Genomic DNA, 22,419 nt, shown 5'->3' on the forward strand with positions numbered 1-22,419 from the left:
CAAGACTGAAACTAACATATGGCCTCAGTGGGGTCTTGGTGCTTTTGAATGGTTTAGGCCAAGTAAACCATCCCTGGCACTAGGGTGTGTGTCCCTGGGCTTCAGGAGCTCAGCACTCAGCATTCCAGTTCCATTTATACTCCAAGCAGGAATGGCATTTTGGGAAGGAAGGGTTGGTTGCAATGACTGGATTTCCTCAGGTTCTAATTGGGCTTTTGTCTTTCTAATCTTCTTCCTACCTGACCTGGCAACATGCCTAAACATTTCCTGAGTTGCCAGCCCCTCTTCCCAAAGGTGATACACCTTCTTTTTTTCCCTTAGTTCCTTCAAAAGCTCCTTGCCCATCTGGGCTGGTTGTCTTCCCCTGCCCTGCTGTCAGAGAAGCTTTCAAGATCTGAGCAGAGAGGATTTTTTTATGAGATGAGATAGTGCAGGATCCTTTCCCTCTCAGGACATTCTACTACCATGCACTGGGATGGGACCCAAAAAGCTCTGGATCATGAAAAGGTCTCTCCAGGAGTTTGCTGTCTCCCTCCTGCACAACAAAGTCCCTTCCCCTCTCAGAGCCTCTGTTTTCATGCATATTGCATATAAAACCTCAAATGTCACTGAAGGGATACGGTGCCTGAATTCATCCGTTTCCTTTGGAAGCGCTCTGGGATGCTCTTGTGAAAGGCAGCGTAGGGAACAGGGCAGGTCCAAAATGGAAGAAACAAGGAGCGATGCTGGTAACACGTAGCTGCAACCCAGCTTCGTCTCCCCTTCCCAGGGCTTGAGCCAGGGAATTCTCTTGAGGGGTGCTGGCTTTGGAAACCTCTCCTGAGCTTGCAAGTGTGGAGTAAAGCTACCTGCTGCTGTGCCAGTGAACAGCAAGTTATGCTCTGATCTATGTGGGACCCTCACGGCTTGGGGTCAGCCTTTGCTGGGGAGCTGTTGCTGCTGCTCCTCCCCGAGTGCTTTGCTCTCCTGCACTCACACTTCTCTCTGCAAAGATGTGGCTTATTAAACAATCTGCTGGCCTTGTCTCTCCCTGTGGCTGCAGGCAGTGTCGTTTGCTGCGGCTGCCAAAAGAGGTGTGGCAGGAAAACTTAATGGAGGAGAAAGAAATAGAGAAGGTGAAGGGCTCTTGTGAAGATCGCACTGCCCTCCTGAGCAGCATGGTCCAGGAGAAGATGGCAAAGGTGCAAGAAGACCCCATGCTGTTCTCCAATGACTTTTTTTTCATTGAGCCAATGGTGAGTGATAGCTGAGAACCTCATTTTCCTCCTCTCCTCCTCTTCCTCTTCCTCCTCCCAAGCACCCTACCCCTGCCCCCCTTCCCCCCAGCTGCGGTCACTGGGCAGATCCTCAGCTGGATGTGCTGAGAGGGAGGACATGGAGTTTCTGGGGTGGCTGTAGAGCTCCCTGCTAAAAGCATTGCTGCCCTGCAGGCTCAAGGCAGGGCTGGGAGCCTGACAAAGCCCAGCTCTGCTGCAGGGCTCGAGCTCAAGGGCACTCGGTGCGTGTCCTTGCAGTGTCCACAGGGAGCAGTTCCTGTAGCAGGGGCTCCCCTGACACGTGGGGTTCAGCAGAGGCTGTTGGAGCACTGCCAGCTCACACACCCTGACCTGAAGCTTGCAATGGCTCCTGGGAAAAGGAGGCCAAATTCAGCCCAAGGTTAATCTCAGAAGTGCCAATCCCCTCCTGTAACCACGCCTTGCACTATTTCTGAGTGTCCCTTCCAGTGTCATCGGTGAGCCTGGACACAAGGGTGGAAGGTCTAAATGGGCCTTTTGAGTTCTCCTGCACACGGGGACAGAAAACCTTTTCCCTTTCTGTTTCTGCAAGCAAACTGCCATGTGCTCCCATCAAGCAGAGCCCTGATTCTGAGTACTGGCATTGTGAGAGGTGATGAATGCCTGGTGTCTGCACAGGGCAAAATCCCTTCTCATCTTGGAGCAAACCCCAGAATAATCCCAACCTCTGCTTTCTTTCAAAACAGCTTAACTAATATTTGTATTTCAAGGAAGGGGATCATGTTCTCTTCTTGGTTACTCCTATGGCCCATCTAAGGCCCAGAGCCACCAGTGCACAGTGGCAGTACATCCCGTGTAGCTGACAGCAGCATGATGTGACCAAGAGCTTGTGTCAGAGCAGCAGGAATATTGTGGACAGTGGGAGCTGAGCAGCTGAGCACTGAGAGCTTCCAGTGGTGTGTTGAGCTGGCTTTGGAGGGTTTCCTTGGGCTCCTTGTGTTGTTCATTCATCACTGATGCTCTAAATCAAGGCTTACAGGCCTGTGGTTGAAAACAAGAACTGTGAAGTTTGAAGAGACACGTTTTGCTGTCTCTTTCTGTTGTAGGAGGGAGAAATCGGGCCGCATTGTTCGGCTGAAATCAAGGTGACCTTCAAACCCCTGGAGGCACTGGAGTATCGAAGTGTGGCTTACTGCAGCATCTCAGGTACAGCTCCTGCTTCCCTCAGCCTCAGTGAAGCCATGGTGCAAGCCTGAGCCCACGGGGCTCCCATGGAACTGCTGGGAAGAGTCCCTGGTCAGCAGGGCAGTGCTGGCACATCCCCACTGGCCCTGCAGCTTCCAGGGAGTCTCCCGTGCAAGGCCAGGCCTCAGAATCCTGTCTCTGGGCTCCTGATCCCAGAACAACCCAGGCAGTGCAGGGAGAGGTTTCCATGCCATGGCTTTGCCAGCATTTCCTCAAAGGCCAAAGAGCTCCAGAGCAGAACAGCTTTAGTGAACAAGCACTAAGGCCCTCCAGGCCCCTGGCCTCCAGGATGGGTCCATTTGACATGGATCCATCCTCAGGTGGTAGGAGCTGAGTTAGAAATGTGCTCCCTGAGCCTGGATCCCCTCCCAGTGCCCAGACACCACCAGAGCAGAGGTGGCTGAGCCCCACTGAGCCCAGGCTGTTTGTAGGAGGAGCACCCTTGGCCAGCAGCTGCTGCTCTCCCTGTGTGGGAGTTGTCACCTTGCAGCTCTCAGTCTGTGGAAACAGAACACAGTGCTGAGTGCCAGAAGGTGAGGACTTTGGCAACAAAGTCCTGTGCTACTGGGCCAGGTAGTTTGGTAATTGCCAAACTCTTTCTGAGCTTTGTGCCTTCACTGAATGGATTGCAAAGCTCCTCTAGGTGCAGGGGAAGGAAACCACAGAATCACAGGATGTTAAGGATGGAATGGACCCTCAAGATCATCTAGTCCCAAGGCCCCTGCCATGGGCAGGGACACCTCCCCCTAGACCAGGTAGCTCCAAGCCCCATCCAGCCTGGCTTTGAACACTTGCAGGGCTGGAACCTCCACAGCTTCCCTGGGCAAGCTGCTCCAGTGTCTCACCACCCTCACAGTAAAAAATTTCTTCCTAATATCTAACCTAAATTTCCTTTCTTTCAATTTCTACCCATTACTCCTTGGCCTGTCACTACAGGACACCAGAGATGTTTTAAACTCAGCAAACTGGGGGCTCAAATTGGAAACCAGCCCAAGGAATGGGTTAGAAATTAGAAGTCAGCCCCAAGGGATATCTCCTGAGAGAACAGAAGGGTCCATATCTTCTCCTGCCGCATCAGGAGTGGTTGCATCCAGCTCAGAGTCAGGGACTAGCACTGAGGCAGCCTGGAAAATAGAGTGTAACAGAGGGAATTACTGTACTGAAATGCACATCTCTCCCCAGGCCGTGAGACCAGGCTGCCCCTGCACCTCAGAGGGGAAGGCCAAGGACCCTTGGTTGAACTCAGCTCTCAAACACTGAACCTTGGGAACATTTTTGTCAACACCTCCCACGTCTGTGAGGTGAGCAGCAGGGCTTGGGATGGATCCTGATGGCTCCTGAGGCAGCAGCAAGCCTGGTGGAGCTGTGGAATTGCTGCCAAGCTGGGCAGTTGTGAGCAGGGAATATTTGATGTACTGGTCAAATCTGGGGGGGTCAGAAAGGTGTGTCTGTTCTTCACAAAGCCCCAGTCCCTGCTTTTGGGCAGCCTTCCTTAGGCATCAGCTAGGAGGCTTCCTGCAAAACAGCCCCTTGGCACACGAAACCAACACTGGGTCAAAAAGCTGCATGTTCAGAGGCTCTTGTGGCAGTGCCAGACACAGGGCACCTTTGCACTGGGCTCTTCAGAAGCAGCTGCACCAAACTGGCTGCCTTTGAGCTTCAGTCCACTTCAAACAGCTTCCAGTCAAGCGGCTCCTGCTTATTCCTGGAAGTCACAGGAAAGCCATCCAGCCTCCTGGCTCAGTGCTGGCCCTTGCAAAGGGCTTGGGAGTTCTCTCCCTTGCTGAGCAGCCCCTCACCACACTTCAGCCTTGGCGCATCTCTGGCTCTAGAAAGAGAAAAGTGTTCCTGGGAATCAAGCAAAGGATTTCTCTACCTATTTGCCGCCCCCCAATAGTGTCAAGTTTGCAAAAAAATCAAGAGAGAGCAACTGAAAGAGGTAGAAAATGAGGCACTGCATCATGCCAGGCACTTTCAAAAGCTTGGCAGTAGAAGAGAAAGACACCCTGAGTTTTCTTACCAAAAGATGGTGCTGTCTGTACATTTTGATGCTGATGCCTCACGATCAATGGATTGTTTTCATGGTGTGGGAAAAGGTGAATGAGTAGATGGTGCTGTTGGAGCTGTGCTAGCTGGGACAGCAGCAGCTCTGTGGTCGTTCACTACGCAGCTGCAATCACCCCACGCTGCTCTCAGGGCCAGCTCTCAGTGAGCTTGGTGATGCTGACCAGAGGTGCACTGCTCTGTGTCCATGGGATAAGCCCAGGGTGACTGCAGTTCTGTGGAGTTACCACTGCTTTGCATGAAAGCTCAACGACAGAACTTGTCCTGTTGTATCTTTTGCCTTCTGCCATTCAGCAGCACAAAGCATCTTCTGCCTTTTCTGGGTGTTCATTGCATCATTAGACAGTAACTCACACGAAGGGAAGATTCCACATGTATTTCCATTTTGCTTTCTTGCTGCTGCAGGTGAAACTGATTAACCAAGGAGCTATTGATGCTCCCTTCACCTATATCCCTTCAACCACAGACATGGGCTTCTGCTTCAAGTTTGCACCCGAGGAGGGCATCATTGCACCAGGTGGGACCCAGACTGTTCAGATCTCCTTCAGTGCCCCCGTGTTGGGGTGGTTTGAGGAAGAATTCCAGTTCAGTGTGGCTGGATCTCCTACACCTGTGATCCTCACCATCAAGTAAGGAGCCTGGGAGCTTGGTGGGCACATCTGTAGCTGTCTCTGGGACATCCCCCACCTACCTCATGTTGGGGTCGAGCAGAGAAAAAAGGTGTTGCCTGAGGTTTTAATCTCTGCTCTGATCCCTGCATTACTTTAGTGTGGGGGTGCCTCCTGCCCTGTGTGGTACCCGGGAGCTGGAATGACTCCTCCCTGCAGGGATCTCCCTCTGCCTTGGGCCGTGGCAGGCAGTGGGATGGAACAGCTTTGGGCAGTAGCTGCACTGGGATGTCCCACCTGAACAGCCAGCAAGGCCCCCAGGGCTTTGGAGATGGGCCAGCCTGGGTGATTCTGCAGCAGCAGCAGTGTTTGTAAAAACTTCTGTTAATAACCCATCCCAGATGGGCAGCAGCAGCCTCACCTCTCACAGGCATGCTGTGGGGGACAGGCTGTGCTCCCAGCTGCTGTGCACAGAGTGCTCTGGTGCCTCCTTTCCACAGCCAGGAAAGGGCTGATGTGGGAGTCAGGGAACTGTGCAGCAGAAATGAAAGCAATCTGCACTGGATTATACCAATAGGATAAGGGAGATGGATAAAAAAGAACAAGAAAGTTATTAGCAAGAGAAAAGTGGTGAGTACGTCTGCCCATAGTGGAGAAACAATTATGCTGGCTTTGTTTTTGGAAGAAAAGTGCTGCTTTTTTATTTTGGAAATCGAGAGGTATTTCACTATGAAATAATTGATTCTCCTCTGTCCCTCCCCCAAACTGGTCATGGGATGTTTCTGCATAAGCAGCTTTCTCCTTGAGCAAGGGTAGCTGTCTCTTGTTGAGATGTGTAGAGCAGAGCCAGTGGCAGTCCTGTGAATACAACAGAAGGCACAGGTCACTGGTCCTTGATTTTTAACCAAAAGGCAGAGTGGGCATTGATTGGCATCAACCGTGAAATAAACTCGTGAGTGTAGTGCAGCTTCAAGTGCTGATTTCAGTGGATGGTGGTGACTTTTGGAGTCTGTCTGCTGAGTTCAAGGACAACTGAGGTGCTGTGCTAGATTCAGGACAGCCCTGTTTGGTTGTTTCAGCGTGCCCTGCTGACAGGCTGCTTCTCGCCGCCTCCCCTGCGGCCGCGGGCGCCAGGCGGTGCCGGCTAGCTGCTCCCGATGGCGGCCGGGAGCGGCCACAGGATTTGCCGCCCCTGCGTCTCCTTCGCGGGCTGCAGGTGGCGGTGCCGTCTGTGGCGTGGGCAGCGCAGGCGAGGCAAACTACGAAGACCCGAGGTGAAGGAAGGAAGGGAGAACACTCGTATGGCTGTCAAGAACGCTTTATTCCTTAACGGCGGCAGGGACAAGTGCCGAAGAAACGGGGCTTGGGGAGGAACTTATAAAGGGAGTGGGCGTGAAGGGAGGGGGGGGGGGGGGAGAGTCCCGAAACCAACCAATAACCTGGTGGCAGGGGAGGTATACACAACACATGAGGACTAATGGGGAGCAAACATGGGAGGGGAGAAGCCCGGCGGGCAAACCATGTGTGAAAGAAGGGGTGACGGACACAGAAGATTCTCGAAATAAAAGGGGGTGGTCAACTTAATTGACAGGAAAGGTGGCCACCCCCCGGGAGGGAGCGGAGAACTTATAAGGGCAGAAGGGGAGGAGTAGAGGGAACAATCAGTTTGAGAGACAGGCAACTTGGCGGGAAAATAGGGTAATAAACAACTTGGGACAAACCTTTGTGAGGGGAGCTTATAGGGGAAACTGGGGACCAAATATTTTACAGACTAATAAACTTAATAACAACATTCTTAAAAAACCACGACGCCACAGTTCTTTCCTCTAGGACTCATCTGTCCACTGTGTAGAACTGCTGCTGCTCTTTTCAGAGGATGTTTGGGGCTCCCCTGGGTTCATGTCTCAGAACTCTGTCTGTAATGATGATGTGGGTCAAACTCTCCTGAGTAAGCTCCTTCATGGGAACAGCAGTTACAGCTAAGAAGGAGCAAAGCAGGGAACTTGTGGCTGGAAAGGCTGGTTACAGAAGTTTGTGGGGACACCTTTACGTCCACCACATTGCAGATGGGGAAACTGAGGCACGGAGCCATGTGTGTGTTCAGGGTTCTTCATGGGACCACCAGCATCCCAGGGGCTTCTCCTGCCTGCCCTGTGCCCAAAGCCCCAGCAGTGGCTGTTGGCTGCTGGCCACTTGGCTGTAGCTGCCTCCTGTGCACAGGGGCACTGTGCTGAGCACATGGTGCTGTGTTGGTTGGAAACCCACGGTGCCCTGAGCCCAGGTTTTCTGCCCCGAGCCACGAGAGCCGGACCTCTGCAATTCCTTTAACCAAGCCATTTTCTCCTCTGTCCCCACCATCCAGGGGCTGTGTCACTGGACCCAGTTTACACTTCGACCTCCCTGAGCTCGAATTCGGGGACATCTCCTTTGGTGAGTGTTCCCTGGGCTGGGACACAGCGTGAGGGATCTGTGCCTTCCAACAGAAAAGCGTCCCTCACTCCTGGTCTGCTGCAGCAGCCTCCTCGGGGTGTGAACTGCAGGGCTGCTGGTGCCTCAGGTAGCATTTTGCCATTGTGAGATCAAATAGCACCAAGGAATAGAAAGTCAGTATTTTCTGGTGTCTCTGTCCCGCTTTAAAAGACAGATGTCTGCCAAGGAAGGTGGGAATCTTCCTGGAATGGAAAGATGAGCCCCTCCCTCCAAATGATTATACCTTTGAAATTACAGGGCTCACAGGCAAAAATATGGGAAAAGGAATAACAGTTCTTTACTAGACTATATCAGGACTGCACAGACAACAACACAAGAGCAGACGTTTCCCACCCGCCAAGTACCGTTTTTCCCCTTTGGTGTCGTTCCGGCCGAGCTTCGATCCCCGAGCGGGAGGAAGGGAAGCTCTGCTCCCTGCCCAACCTCAGCTCCGACTGCACAGCCGCCCACGGCATCACGCCACAACTCCCAAAAAACCCCAAAGGGAAAAGCCCACCCCCAGGGCCAAAACCCCCCAAAACCCCTATCCCCATTCCCAGACCCCAGAGGGGAACACGCACCACCAAGCCTAAACCCGTAACAATGAAGTTCATGAACTCTTTAAGGAAACTAATTGCCTTTCCTGAGCTGCTTCTTCCCCACCCTGCATCACCACGGAGGCACGTGTCAAGTTGCCTTTTGAATAAATGAAACAAGAAAGGCAACAGGTGGAAATATGGTTCTGAAACAGGAGATTCATCCTGCTTCATCCAATTTCATTCCTAAGGTCTCTTCAGCTGAAGGCAGCTGTTGTACTTTTGCTTCTTTTCAGCTGTTGACTGTTGTCTGCATGTGGTGACCTCGGTCTCATTTGAGGATTTGACATCTGTGTTTGCCCTTTTTGTGCCTCTCTTGCCTCCCTCCTGGAGTCACTGCTGGAGCTGGCAGTGGTCCCTTTGATGGGCACAGAGAAGCTCTGGGCTGCACCTGCCGTTGTTTTTTCTCCCCATCTGTGTTCCAGTGACTCCTGGTGAGCAGGCCTGGGGAGAAGTCTCCTCCCCACAGAGCTGGCCAGCCCAGCCAGATGTCACTGCAGAGCAGGTTGTGGCTGCTCTCTGGGCTCTGCAGGACATCCCCACCATGTGTGGCTGTATCTCTGCCTTTCCAGGATGGAAAGCAAATCTCAGAGCTCAAGTGGGGTAAACCCTTGCAGGCAGCAGTCGCAGTGAGCAGCATGGGTGTGATGTCCCTGTTTGTTGGGTGAGGTGGGACAGGGTTCCTAATTGCTAATCTCAAAGCAAAGCTCGGCTTTGCCTCCAATTGAGTGGGCTCTGAGCTGTCACGTGCTCAGTCTGTTTGGCCCAAACCAAGAGATGCCTTAAGGATCCTGCAGAGAGAAGCTGCATTAGGGTGCTTTGCATCACGTTCTAGTTCCTGATTTCATCCTCACTTTCTTTTGCTGTAGCTTCTTCTCAATGATGACTCACTGTTTGTATATCTTGAAAACGGTGGGAGTGTTGGCAGACTTAACAGGAATTTTACAGCTCGAATTTTCAGAGTAAATGCTCGGCCTGGGTGCACACTCATCACTGAGAGATAACTGGTGCTGGTTTGGGGCAGGTGAGGGAGCTCCTCCCCATCACAAAGAGAGAAGCTTGCAGTGTTCAGCAGGGCTAGGAGTGGGCATTTTCAGGGCTGCAGTCTGGAATCAGTGTCAAAGGGAACTAAGTGACGATTGATTCCTCATGCAGCTTCTCGGCGAGCTGTAGTTCAGATAATAAAGAGCTAAACTTCAATCACACTTTCATCCTGCCAGGATAGTCACACCAGGAGTCATGCCATAATGGGTGCCTAAATGGATATTTGTGTCCTTTGCCAGGCTTTCCCTACACGCAGAGCTGTCGCCTCACTAACACCTCCGTGGTGCCCGTGACGTTCAAGCTCCGCATGTCGGACGATGGCACGCAGCCGGCTGTTAGCAGCTTTGATCAAATACGCAACGACAGAGACCCAGCCTGGAAGAAGGGAATTCATTTTTATGAGGAGCCCAGGGAGTTTACAGTGAATCCCAGCCAAGGGACCATCCTCCCCGAGGGACACCAGGATATCGAGGTACGGGAAGAGTCCAGCCACAGACGCTTCAGCACCAGGGCTGAAGCTTCACTGGAGTGTGGGAGGGCTTTAGCTCTGGTGCCAGCTTTGAGCATGGTGTGAGTGGGAGATCTGCACTGGTGTGAGGCCTCTGCTCGCTGGGTTACTCGGGATGTTCCTCAAGGAGCACTGTTTTGTTTCCAAAATCATACACTCAGGTCAATACCATATGGTCAAGTCCTGAAGCCGTTCTTGTGGTTTTGAGAGTGATTTATTTGATTGCAAGTGGGCAGAGCAAGGATGAGGACAGAAGGTGGCTGTTAGAGAGATGTCATTGTATAAAGCAGTTAGCTTTTCTTCTTGGTCTCATTTCTCCTCTCCTGGGGAGCAGAATGATTTGTGTTCACTGCAGGGATCTCCAGTGGAGACAACAACTCTGCAGCCATGAGCTGTCCAGCACCTGCTGGGCCACTCTTTGCCCTCAGCTTCCTGCTGTAAAGCTGAACTCATTCTGTTCAAGTCAGATTTGCCCTGCATTTATGTCATTGTAGTCAGATGAAAAATTGGCCCCTTAATTTGAATACAGTGGTGCATAGAGCTTTAGTCTAATGTTTTAATGTAGCTGACCTATGCCCTGGTAGCAAGGAGTGTTTAACAAATCTGGTATTGCCAGAAGGCTTTTGTTCCTCTGAGACTGTGCTCTACACATGGACCAGCGGAAGAATTAAGGCAAAATCCTCCCTCAAGAACTGGAGGATATCACACGTGGGTAATGAGCTTTTGTAAGGAAGAATTAACTGTTCTCTTCCACCAGGTGACCCTGTGTTCCAACACTGTGATGAAATTCTACCGGAAAATGCTGGTGGACCTGGAGGGTATTGGCGAGGGAGTGGCATCACTGATCATCTCAGCCAGGTACCAGCCCTTGCCTGGCCTCCCCCAGCCACTGCCTTGCCCAGGGTTTGCTGGCTGCAGCTGCCAAGGAGAAGTGCTGGTTCATGACCTCATGTTGTGCCAGCTGGACATGAGAACAGCAGTGCCTGGACAGCAGCCTGTGGTGAAAAGCACCCCTGCTCACAGCCCAGCACGGTCCTGGGGCCTTTTTCTAAAGGGACCAGGAATGATTTAATTTATTGGCCTGTTTTTTGGTGCTTGAGGTGGAACAAATTTCCCGAGGGAAATTCTTTCATCCTTCCTGCAAGAGGTGGGGTTGTGCTGGTTGCAGCCACGCAGAGGCTGGTTTGGGACACACCAAGCAGCCTGCTGAGAGTCAGGGTCTGGTTCTGTTAATGAGGGCACAAGACAGGGGGAAGTGGCTCACAGCAAGAGTGGTGAGGGCAAGGGAAAGCAGCCCTGGATGTGGCAGGTGATCTCTAGTTTTTCTCCTTCCCTCTGCTTCCCATTTTGAGCTTTAATGTTCTCAGACTTAAACCAAAAGTTGTTCTTGCTGCAGCTGAATTCCATCCTGCTGTGCTGCTGTGGGTGTCAGTTGAATGCCAAGAGGGATGCAGCTCCCTGGTGCTGTTCCCTCCCCCAGGCAGAGGCATGCAGGCAGTGCCTGGGCTGCCATTCTGTAAAGCAAGTGGAACTGGGGACAGTCAGTGCATGGAGCTGTGGAGGGGAGGACTGAGGGAGCTGTAGGACCTGGGAGGGGGTGATCAGCCCCTCTGTAGGGCAGGTGGTGTCTCGTGGCCTCCAAGGCTGGGGCAAACAGCTGAGTTCTCAGGCAGGGCAACAGCACCATGGGAGAGGAGGGAGTCAATTTTACTGAGACACTAGAGTTGTGTGTTCTTTGAGCCTTAGTGAGCACTGATCCTTGTTGGGAAGGCTCCCCCAGAGCTCGTGGATCACTGGGACTGTTACAGGAGTCCTTGCAAGCCTTCTTGGGTAAAGGAGGGGCTGAGGCAGCTGTGGGACAAAGTGCTCTGCCTGGGGCACATGGCAGCCTCTGGGTGCTGCCTTTCAGGGTTTGCCCCTCCTTGACAAGACATGTTTGAGTGGGAAGACTTAGGAGGCAATTTATCACTGTAGGGCTGTCAAATGTCCGTTTGACAGTGACCAATGTGTTCTGCTCCATTTCACAATCTTTGGGGGTAAACGTTCTCCATTCTCTCAGTATCTGTGATTCCCTTGGGGTCATCTCTTTGCCCAGATGTCTCGTTCCTGAGCTGCAAGTGTGCCCCCATGTCCTGGCCTACGATGAGTGCTACCTGAAGGTGCCGTATGAGAAGAAACTCATCATTGGGAATCCCAGCCACCTTCCTGGCTGTTACGGGCTTATTCCCCAGGTTTGGCATCACATCCACCTCCTCCTGTCAAATATTATTGAGGAGATTATTAGGGGGGAAAAGGGTTTGGATAAGACCTTGCTGGTTTCTATTCAGTCTTAAAGATCTGCTGAGAACAGGATCCTACCTGAATGCAAACTTTAGGATGCAGTTTAACCTCCTGAGGAAACGTCTATGTTCTAGTCTTCATGGTGTTTTCTGATGGGAGATCTTAGAGGGTTGTGAAAAGCTGCTGCATCCACAGACACCAGTGCCTGTGCTGGCAGCCTCCTTGCAGGATCCCCTGGCAATGCTAAGCCTACAGTTGTTGCATCTTGTTTGTGCCTTTTACCTTTGTCCTGGGGATTTTTAAACGTGTGTCAGTTGCTGTTGTGGTGGATGTTAAGGAGTCTACAGAGTATTTCAGAGGTCCCTCTGAAGCTGCATTTCATTCTGTCTCTTCCAGGAACGCAAGGAGGACTCTCCTGTGTTCTACTCCAGCCCCAAACCCTGTGGGATTGTCCAGCCTCACAGCTCTGCAGAGATTCCAGTCATAATCGAAGTGCAGACATTGGGCATGCATCGCACCAACGTTCTCATCGGCGTGTTCGGGAATGAGAGACCCCTCCTGGTGAGTGCCAGGGGAGCTGTGTGCCTTTGTGCAGCTGCTCCTGGCAGGGTGCAAAGGGGACAGGGATTCTTCCGGGGAAAACAGGCACGGGCTGCTGTGGAGAAGGACAGGAGGGATCGGTGGCACAAACAGCTCATGCCTCATAGGTGGTAATCTCAGTGTCTGACACAGAATGTAGTTTGTCTAAGCTGGAATCAAGGGTAATTTCAGTTAATTAATCTTGAAAATGCTGTTAACTTTGGAAACATCTGCTTTAAAATGTCTTCTCCTCTCTTGAGCACAAAAGAGGATGTCAGAAGACTTCTGGGAACCTTGAGCTTTCTGTAAAAGAAAGGAAAGCTGGCATTTGAAGAGTGGTTGCAAGGATTTAGACTTACATTAAAACATAAGGAAATGACAATGCCAAATTCCCTGGATGGCACCAAACATCTGAACCTGAGCACTACATGTAAATCAGTGAACAGGAAGGACAGGCAGTGCAGGCTGTGCCAGGGAGCCTGAAGTTTGACAAACAGTTGCTTTCAACTATTGGGCTGTTTACCTTAAAGAGGAGAGTTCTCCCCACCAGAATAACCAGTTGTTTAACTGTCTTAAGCCTGGTCTTAACTAGAGATTTCTTGCAAAGCTTTTACCTTTGGACCAATAATTTGTAGTTTGAAAGGTTCTCTTACCGTAATCCTTTTAAATGTGGAGGTGAACATGTCATTTTGTTTTTCTTTTTCCCCAAAAGCCCAGCATTTCAGCTGGAGAGTGGTAGCTGTTCCTAAAGAAATAACTTGAGCAGGGTTGAGCTGTTGAAGCTTTTTTAGGTTTCCCTGTTGTGGTTTGTTTGGGGTTTATTAAAAATCTTTCTTGCCTGCTTCCTGGAACAGAAAACAGAATTACAGAGCTCTGGACGGCTGGCAGAAATCTACCCAAGTCCAAGGCTAATAGAGTTTGGCAGGATCCCAGCTCTACAGCCTACTTCACAAAGCTTTACCCTCTTCAACAAAGGTCTTCTCCCTACAGACTTCAGGATGAAGATCGTGAGTATCTGTGGGGCTGTTTTCCAGGGAAATTGACTGGTCAGTAGCAGCCATGACTTGGTTTTTATATGCAAGATTTCCACATCACCCTGTGTGAGAGGAGGCAAGAGACTCCAATATTCCAGCTGAGCGAGACAAGAGGGACCTGGCTCTGGAGTGGTTTTAGCTGGGGCACCCCTCAGTGAAGTCAGGGGCAGAAATTAATCTGGATTGTGTTGACAAGTTCTCCCTTAATTTGATCTTTTGTCTTTAGCTGTACATGTTACATTTTGGAGCTCCAAGATCAAGAGAAACCTGTGGTCCTTTGCTCCCAGAGCATGGATTTCACTGTGGTTTCCTTGTTCCATCTACATTTGCTTTGTGCCAAACTGCTGTTGATAGTGGAGAGCAGGGTGCGAGCTCTGTCCTCGGACTGCTCGTGGGGAGGCAATTCTCACACCTCCTGTGGGTCAAGCCAGCTGGGCTGTCCACACAAAGACAAGGGTGGGGGTTGTGCACCCCCACAGCCTGTGATCTCTGTGCCCTTGAAGAACATCTTTGGGGAGCAGCTGCAGGGAAGGGCTGGTTAGTACATGGAGGCTGCATGGGACAGAAGGAGCTGGGGCTGCTCCCCTGGCAGGGAGAGCAGGGCTGGTGCAGCCAGGAAGGGCTGGGCCTGGGGCTGGGTGGGATGTCTGCTGGAGGGGGAGATCTATGAGGGGCTTGAGGTTTGTTCTTCTTCATGCTGGGTGTGTTGAACTTGTGGAGCTGGTTAAAACCTGATACTAAGGACTTGCTGCTGTCTGTGGATAAAGCATCAGGCCATGTGGGAGAAGAGGAGGGGTGTGAATTTTCCTCTTGCTGCTTTTCCAGCTGTTTAGGGGATAGATGTTACCCTAAAGTGAGGGGTTTTTTTTCCAGGGCAGCTTTTCATGACTCCACAATGGAGTTCTGCTTTCAGCCTCTGCAGAGAGCAATGCACCTTGGCTGGGTGGTCATGGTGTGTAAAGGTTGGGTTTCACGTGCTCGTACCAGGGCTGGACCTGCAGAGCTGTGTCTCTACAGCTGTGCTGGTGCAAGGCCTTTCCTCCCTCCTTGGGGCAGCTTCCAGCTCTCTTGCCCAATCCGTGAAGTCCATGAGAAACCAGATGGCAAGAGTTCTTGGGAAGAGTGGGCCATGCCCACAGAGCACATGTTGTCTGTCCAGTTTTCTTTCTGCTTCCTGCTTTCCTGCTCTGCTCCAACCTTTTGGAGGTGACTTTTCCAAAGCAGAGGCCACTGGGGCACTTCTCTGCAGCTGATGATGGGTGGGGAGGGAGGGCTTCAGTCCTTTAGGGGGTGTTGAGAAGCACTGATGGCCCCTTGGGAAAGAATAGTTTGGTGTTGGGGTTTTGCTCAGCTGGCTTTGCAGAGATATTCTTCAGGCTCTCAGCAGTGTCCTCCAGCCATGTGGTTTCTGCAGTGGGATTTGATAAGTCATGACTTCCTCTGGCCTTGAGCCTTTGGGAGAAGCCAGGAGAGAGAAAGCAGCTTTCCTTGGCCCCCACTCCAGAGAAAGACTGGGGAAGGAAGACTCTCCTGAGGAGGAGCATCCCTTGGGTTGGGCAAAACTGGGTTATTTGGGTGAGTCTGTTAAAAGAGGGGAAAATAGAGGTTGTATGAGCTCTGCTGTTGCCCAGTACTGTAGCTTAACTTTAGGGAAATTAAGCCTTTAGGATTTTTATCCTCCTCCCTTTAGTCTTCCCTTTTCTTATATCCCACAAGACACCAGGGTGTATGGTTTCCATCCTAAATGCATATTATGTTTGTCTTACAGGCTTCCAAACCCCACTGCTATGTTATTGAACCCAGAGAAGGAGTGATCCCCGCTAGGGGTGAGGTTCCTGTGACTGTCACAGCAACCCTGGATGACACGGGGAATTTTGCTGACACTGTCCAGCTGTTCATTGGGAACAGCCTTTGGACCACCTTCAGGCTTCAGGCTTTGGGCATTGGCACCACAATTGTCACAGACAAACCATTCGCCCCAGAGCTCAACTTGGGATACCAATTCAGGTAGGAGATCTCTCCAGTTCCACCTCTCCTCCTGTCTCAACAAGGAGCAGTTTTGCTGTAGTCCTTCAGGCAAGATCTTCTTCAGTGTTCAAAGCCCTGCCTCCTTCCCTGAAGGCAGAGATTCCTTTAGATACATGTGATGGGCAGTTGAGAGTTGTTAGACACCCTCAAAAGCCACTGACAGGGAAACCAGTTGCTGAATTGCCACTGAATTGTTTTGAGTTGTAATACATTGATGTCCTCACTTGATCCAGTAATGACCTCACAGGCTGCCCCAGAACAAAAGGTTCCCGAAATGACAGGATGAGGCGGTCACTCCGTGAGGCTGAGGGACCAAGGGAAGATCCTTCTCCTTTGCCCTTTGCCCTTTCCCAATGGCTCCTCCCAGCAAGCAGGGGCCCTGGGAACAAAGAGACAGGAGGGTGACAACCCCCACCAGGAAGGCAGGAGCCCACAGAGCAGTTCCAGAGGCAGAGTTGCCAGCAGAGTTTGCAAAGTTCACTTCCAAACAGTTTCTACTTGCAAAATGAAGTTTCTACAAGTGGCTACCAGTGCAGAGCCAAGGCTGCTAGGAACGGGAGAGGCTCTGCTCCCCTGGTTTCCTGTCCTGGAGCAGGCAGATGATTTTTACCAGCTTGCTGGGATCATCCAGAAACTGCCTCTGAGCCGGCTTTTAGAAATGCCTGCAATCAAGCCCCCACACACAAGGTCCCCAAGGGCAGCAAGATTCAGTTACAGTTTTGGCCTCAGATTAATACAAAATACAGCAACAGTATGAATCACCCCAGAACAAACACTTTGGAGGAAAACACCGTGTCCTGTTAGCGTCACCTGGAAAATGTTACATTACCATCATAAACATATTTCCCTTTGCAATAATGGCATCAGAAGGGCAGCTTATCAGATGCTATTTCTGGTCCACATTAAGAGCTGGAAATGTAGACAGTCTCCAAGCTATTAACACCTCAGGTTGCTCACTGGGAGCAATCTGATGACCAGGGAAATTGCTACTCCCATACTATTTTCCATCCTGCCTTCTATTCTAGCCTCGTTCCCTGTATTCGTCGGTTCAAAGTAACAAACCGGGGCCAGCGTCACCATCAGCTCTTCTGGAGTGTGCAATGCTACAGCCCACCTGAGGAGGAGGGCCAGAGTGTGTCAGCCCTCAGTAGCCCCAAGGATGATTCCCAGAGCCCCAAACGTGCCAGCCCCGTGTTTGGGCTGGAGCCACTGTTGATGGAGCTGCAGCCAGGCCAGTCTGTGGACATGGTGCTGCGAGGCTTCTCCCACATCCCACAGGTGAGGTCCCCACCACGGGCTGAGCCTGGGGAACCATCAGATCCCCTCCCCTGGGCTTGTTCCACAGTCCCTTGACATTTGCCTGGGGAAATGAGCAGGGGCCTTCACAAAACTGATTTAAGACCACAGATTTCTGTGGCAGCACCAGTGGCTTTCCTTGCTGGCCACCATCAGACCAGCTAAGGCTTTATTATGATTCCACAGCTACCAAAACCCAGTGCTGATCCCAAAGCAGGGGTGGAAGGAAATATTGCTCTCTTGGGGCCAGCAGTGTTGCATGCTGAGTCAGCAAAGAAGGGCAGAGAAATAAGTTACACTTAGAGTGGGAGCCCAAAAAGAAAGTGAATTAAACAAGTGCCAAGTGGTTTATCTGGGGTGAGCACAGAGTAAAACAAAAGCCATGTCAAGGGAGGGGGTTTCTCACAAGTGCCTTTTGTGGTTATTGGGGTGCAGTGTTACAGACAATGGAGGACAGAATAAATAAGCTGCATCACAGGAAGAAAAGGGGGCAGTGACTGTAACTGTGGCAAGAACAGGGCCCGTGGTGGGTGGTGGGTGCAGAGCCAATGCAGGGCATTTGCTGGATGCCCTGCCACCACCCACTGGTGACAAGTGACTCGTGCTTGCAGGAGGTGCAGGATTATGTGTTGTGTGAAGCTGTCATTGGGACAAGCAGAATGAAAAAGAAGATAATAAAATCAACCATTACCTGCAAGTTTATTCACCCCTCTATAGAAGTGTCAGCCAGACAATTCTCTTTCCGGGTGGACAAGGTAAGTCTGGATTGCATCCTGGCATTTAACAGCATGGCTGAGGGGGGTGTGTGCTTGTCTTAAAGCCCCTCTTTACCCTTCCTTTGTCAAGTGAGTGAAGATGCTTTTAGAGATGAGACTGGTATCTGACTTCCCCAAAGTAAAATTGCAGTTACAGCTGCACTGCCAAGGAGATGGTGGCCACTTCCAGAGAAATGCCAGTTTCTCTGCTCACTGTAAAGGGAGGCTTTTGCGGATGCTCCAAGGCACAGTGATGTCTGTACACTGATGCTGCAGGGAAGCTGGGGAAAATGGAGATTCCTGTGAATTCCTCAGACTGACAAGGAAAAAACCAACATCTCCTGTGTCTCTTTGCCTTCTGTGCTCTTGGCATGGATGCTTTATGGTATAGCTATATGGTACAGCTCTGTGCATTTCCCTAAGCCTGCTCTGCTTCAAAGGACCCCCAGACATCCTGCAACTGCAGTGATGATAACACAGGGGCAGAGCAGGTGCCCTTGAGTCTCTGGATCCCAGCTCCAGCATCATCTTTCTGTCTCCTGCAAGCTGTCTGAAAAAGAGAAGATGGTTAATGATTTGGTTTCTGTAGTCTCAGGCCTCTCCTCTGGTTCCCAGGCTTCCAGTAAAGTACAGAATCCCTGGAACAGGCAGTTCAGATGTAATTTAGAAGCTTTTCAGCTCTCTCTGATTCTGCCTGGGTTCTGCTCGATGCCACACACACAAACTGATTTATTGCACACTATGGCACAGCCCCTGTTTGGTATCAGTACATGCAGAAGTAGTTTCCCAAAGTCTCTGGTTTCTCTAAACCATGTAGGAAGCCCAGCACAATGCACAGACAGGAAGCAAGAGCCCAGGCTGATCATAGCTTTGAGACCACAGACACCTTGCCCTGTAGCAGGGGCTGCAGGACACATGTTGCAGAGGAGCTGCTTTTTGAGGCTGCTAGAGCCAGGAAGGTTGTGAGAAATGGCTGTATGTGAGTGAAGATCCTCTAGTGCTGTTCTGCCCAATAGAGAGACAAAACTGGAGACAAATGATCTGGATTCACTTTCTGCTTGTGATCTTGTTCAGCAGCCCCCTCCTCTCAGGGGCCCACTGCCCCCTCATCTGTACATGACAGTGTTTCCCTGTCCTCCAGAGGATGCTGTGGTTTCTAAACATGAAAAGCATCTGCTATAAAGAAAAACCTCCTGGAAGGGCAGAAAAAAATAGAAAGGGTAAATAGCAACGTATGCACTTCTGGGGCTGGAAAATGTGAGCTGCAGCAGAAGGAGGTCTGTGGCTGCTTGAGGCTGGTTTTCCTTGTCTCCTTTTCCATAGAAACCCAGTGATGTCCTGAGGCTGCAGTACCAGCCTTTGGCTTTAAAAAACACCTGCCTGCTGCCACTGGACCTCATGCTGGACTTGGAGCAGCCGTTCCTGATCTGCAATGAGGACCAGCAGCCCCTCCCACATGGCCAGGTGAGCAGCCCTGGACTCCTCCAGTGGGGTCTGAAGAGGAGGGATGTGGTGGTGCCTTTCTGTTGGGAGCTCCTTGAGTCCAGAAGTTTCTTCTGTAGATCAGCAGTGGGCTGGCCTGAGCTGAATCAGCAGAGCTGCTGAAGGAATCAAAATCTTACCTGAACTGAGAAGATCCATCCTGGATTAAGGCACAGGGAGAAGGGAGCAGGCAACTGGGTCTGGGCAAGCCATGCAGGAAAGGTGTCTCCTGGAAAGCATGCCAGCTCCCCAGCAGCCACCCCCTTGTACTGGGGCAGAGCACAGAAGCGGGAGCCTGAGGGAATCCTGGACTAGACTGTGGTGCCTGCAGTCAGACCCTGCTGTAGAGAAATGAACCATGAGCTGAGAAGCCCATGCTGGGGTCACACTTTGAGCATTTACTGTTTCATGCTGTCAGACCTTGGGACATCATCCCACAGGTGAATAATTACTGCTCATGTCCTTGCAGCCCGTGAGAGTGGATGTAGGGGCGACCTGTCATCTCTACATCGCATTCGACCCAGCTTATGAACTGGATTTTAAGAGCTGGAAAAAAGAGAAGGTTCTGAACATAGACATGGTCAGGGGCCATCCTTTTGTGGAGCGTATCATCCTTCGGGGAGAAGTGCACTTCCCAAATCTCAAAATCCACCCCAGCGCCCTGGGGTTTGGCTGCACCGTGGCTGGCACTGAAGAAGTGCGATCTCTGAAGATGACCAACTGCAGCCCACTTCCCGTCCAGTACCACTGGGCATTCCATTCCAACAGCCAGGCTTACAGGCTGAGGTATGTGCACCTTTGCCCTCTCCTTGAAGCTCTTCTTGCTGGTGTCCTGTTTGTACTTGGCAAAGAACAAAGCTGTTTGCCTAGGATCTGACAAACAACACTGAGCAGCTGTGCTCAGGCTGGATGCTCAGGGAATAGGTTTCCCACCAGTTTGGTGCTGCACAACCCCCACAGTGGTTTCCCCTGGGAAGGAAAGCTGGGGTGGAAGCTGCTTTCTCAGACCTCTGTGGCCTGAGGCAATGTCCACCTTGATGAATGGCTCCTAGTCCCAGCTCCCACAGTGCTGCTGGAGGCCCTTCTGGCCCCTCTGCTTTGGGATGGGTCCTCTCTGCAGGAGCTGCTCCTTGCCTTCCTCCCTTGCATTGTGCTGGAGGATGCCCAGAAAGTCCCAACACCAGAGAAAGAGCCACTTAGCACCAGGGCTGATGCTGAACATCTTGTTACCTTCCCCTTCCTTCTTTGCTGAGACAACTCCTTTAGTGCCAGGTGGATTTCTTTCCCAGGGGTCAGCGTTCAGCAGACACCTTGGAGCCTTCACTCCCTTTTTTGTGATACATGTTACTCATTTTGACTTCTCCACCCTGCAGCATGTGCCTTATGGGTTCTGAACTGCTTGACAGCAGGACTTGTTCATCACATCATCTCCTCTCCCTGCCTCCCAGAGAGTTTCTACTTCAGAGTGTAAAATGTTGCTGTCCGGGCACCATGGTCCTGGGGAGTTGCCTCAAACCATTCATTCAACGAAAGACAGTGGAGCAGATGATTAGGCATCTCTTGGGGGTTATGATGAGAGAGCCAGAAATGAAACCCAGCCTTAGATAACAAGCTACAAAGCAAAAGACAGTGATTCTTTGGGGAGCAGGTCACTCCAGGCCCTGAATGCCTGTCCGGGAATGGAACATCCAGGTCGTGTTTGACTGTGGGGAGCACTTGCAGCTCAGCAGGGTGACAGGCAGGCACGGCTTGACCGTGTCCCTCACGTGGCATTAGAAACACAAGCAGAGTTACCCTGAGCACCTGCTTCAATGTAAAATGGGCAATATGACCTGAGTCACCTGGGAGTGCTGGAAAATGTCAACCAACCCCCCAACATGTGTCAGGGAAACATTCCTGATAAATCCCTGGTGGAGCTGCAGAGTTTCTGGTGTTGGGCACTGGGGGGGCTGTGCTGGCTCGTCACTGGCCCCTCAGTGCCTCAAATCTCACCTTTTTGCTTGCCTTCTCTGACTTTCCCTCGCCCACTGTTCTTTTTGCATCCCCACAAGGTGTTCATCCCTGTCCTCTGTAGTTCCTCAATGCAAGCAGTCGCAGCTGCTGCAGCACCTCAGTGTCATCCCTGAGCTGCCTTTAGAACAGACCTGCTCCAGCCTGGATTGGGAAGGGCTGGATCAAACCATTTCTCAGTTCAACGTGCCAGCACCTACCCAGGGGCTGCATCCTGACCAGGAGCTGCTCGTGCAGGTGTCCCTCCCTCCTACTGCAGGTCCCTGTTCATAGTTATCTTATTTTCCAGAGATGAGCTTTACCCACCTAAATTCAAACCCCAACCACCAAAGGAGAAGAAAACCTGTTTGGATCGCCCGGCAGCTCTATGGAGACGCTACAAGATGAGAAATGCAGAGGCAGCCCAAGGCCTGAAAAAAGTGCTGGATTTTACCCAATCTTTAAGAATAGAGGTAGATTTTCTTGTACATCTACTGCTTGTGTTGCCTCCTCAGCCTGCCACCAGCAAGTCATGCTCATGCTGACCTCCCTTTTTGCTGCCCTGCTGTCCTGTGCCCTGACAGTGGGCTGGGCAGCAGGGCCAGTGGCTGGACATGGGCTGAGTGGGAGGGAGAAATAGGAGAGTTTTCCTTGGAGAAGCTCACTCAGATCCTCAGGCCTTTGTTGAATGTGGGATTTTTTTGCCTTGTTTCCTTCACAATGTAAGATGAGCTTTTATCTGCATCATCATGGTAAGACCTCCAGCTTCCTTCCCAGAGCAAGCTGTGATGGGTCCTGATGTCCATGTACCCTCTTCCCAACCCAGCCAGACTACCTGTTCCAGGCCTGTGCTTTCACCCGAGAGCTGGTATTGCAGTGGTGGCCCTGAAGCTGTCTTACCAACTGAGACTTTGCAAAGTGGCTGTCTCTTCCTCCTAGCATAGAAAATGGCTTGTTTTTCAGGTGCCACCACAAATTCCTGAAAACCCTCACCTCCCATTAGGCTTGGTGGAATTCAGGTTCTCCATGGACACTCCATACAGTCCCCTCGAAGCAGAGAAGGTAAGAGGGAATCTGTCTCACTTGCACATTGTCAGTGTGGCAAGCAGGGCTGGAGCTCCCAGTCCCACTGGTGGCCCTCAGCATCGCCCCCAGAGGGGCCTCACATCCCTCCAGGCCCAGCACAAAGTGCTGCTGAAAGTGCTGC

The 22,419-nt window shown here is 51.4% G+C and overlaps 2 protein-coding genes across 2 annotated transcripts in view; one reads left to right on the forward strand and one right to left on the reverse strand.

The window, feature by feature from the left end:
• LOC119705738 (hydrocephalus-inducing protein-like) overlaps positions 1-20,175 on the forward strand; it is a 28,463-nt gene extending 8,288 nt beyond the window's left edge. Inside the window, exons 6-20 of the mRNA XM_038148502.1 lie at positions 1,043-1,235; positions 2,342-2,441; positions 3,663-3,781; positions 4,950-5,173; positions 7,515-7,582; positions 9,501-9,733; positions 10,527-10,627; positions 11,865-12,000; positions 12,446-12,610; positions 13,483-13,635; positions 15,431-15,669; positions 16,716-16,968; positions 17,598-17,741; positions 19,065-19,205; positions 19,693-20,175. Of these exons, the coding sequence (XP_038004430.1) occupies positions 1,043-1,235; positions 2,342-2,441; positions 3,663-3,781; positions 4,950-5,173; positions 7,515-7,582; positions 9,501-9,733; positions 10,527-10,627; positions 11,865-12,000; positions 12,446-12,610; positions 13,483-13,635; positions 15,431-15,669; positions 16,716-16,968; positions 17,598-17,741; positions 19,065-19,205; positions 19,693-20,100 (2,677 nt within the window). The 3' untranslated portion in view covers positions 20,101-20,175. The remainder of the gene's footprint in view (positions 1-1,042; positions 1,236-2,341; positions 2,442-3,662; positions 3,782-4,949; positions 5,174-7,514; positions 7,583-9,500; positions 9,734-10,526; positions 10,628-11,864; positions 12,001-12,445; positions 12,611-13,482; positions 13,636-15,430; positions 15,670-16,715; positions 16,969-17,597; positions 17,742-19,064; positions 19,206-19,692) is intronic.
• Positions 20,176-20,271: 96 nt separating this feature from the next.
• The window catches only part of LOC119705739 (hydrocephalus-inducing protein homolog), a 17,965-nt gene continuing 15,817 nt past the window's right edge, over positions 20,272-22,419 (reverse strand). Inside the window, exon 12 of the mRNA XM_038148503.1 lies at positions 20,272-20,376. Within this exon, the coding sequence (XP_038004431.1) occupies positions 20,272-20,376 (105 nt within the window). The remainder of the gene's footprint in view (positions 20,377-22,419) is intronic.

Source organism: Motacilla alba, chromosome 11 (assembly GCF_015832195.1).
Source record: "Motacilla alba alba isolate MOTALB_02 chromosome 11, Motacilla_alba_V1.0_pri, whole genome shotgun sequence".
In the NCBI taxonomy this organism is placed as follows: Eukaryota; Metazoa; Chordata; class Aves; order Passeriformes; family Motacillidae; genus Motacilla; species Motacilla alba.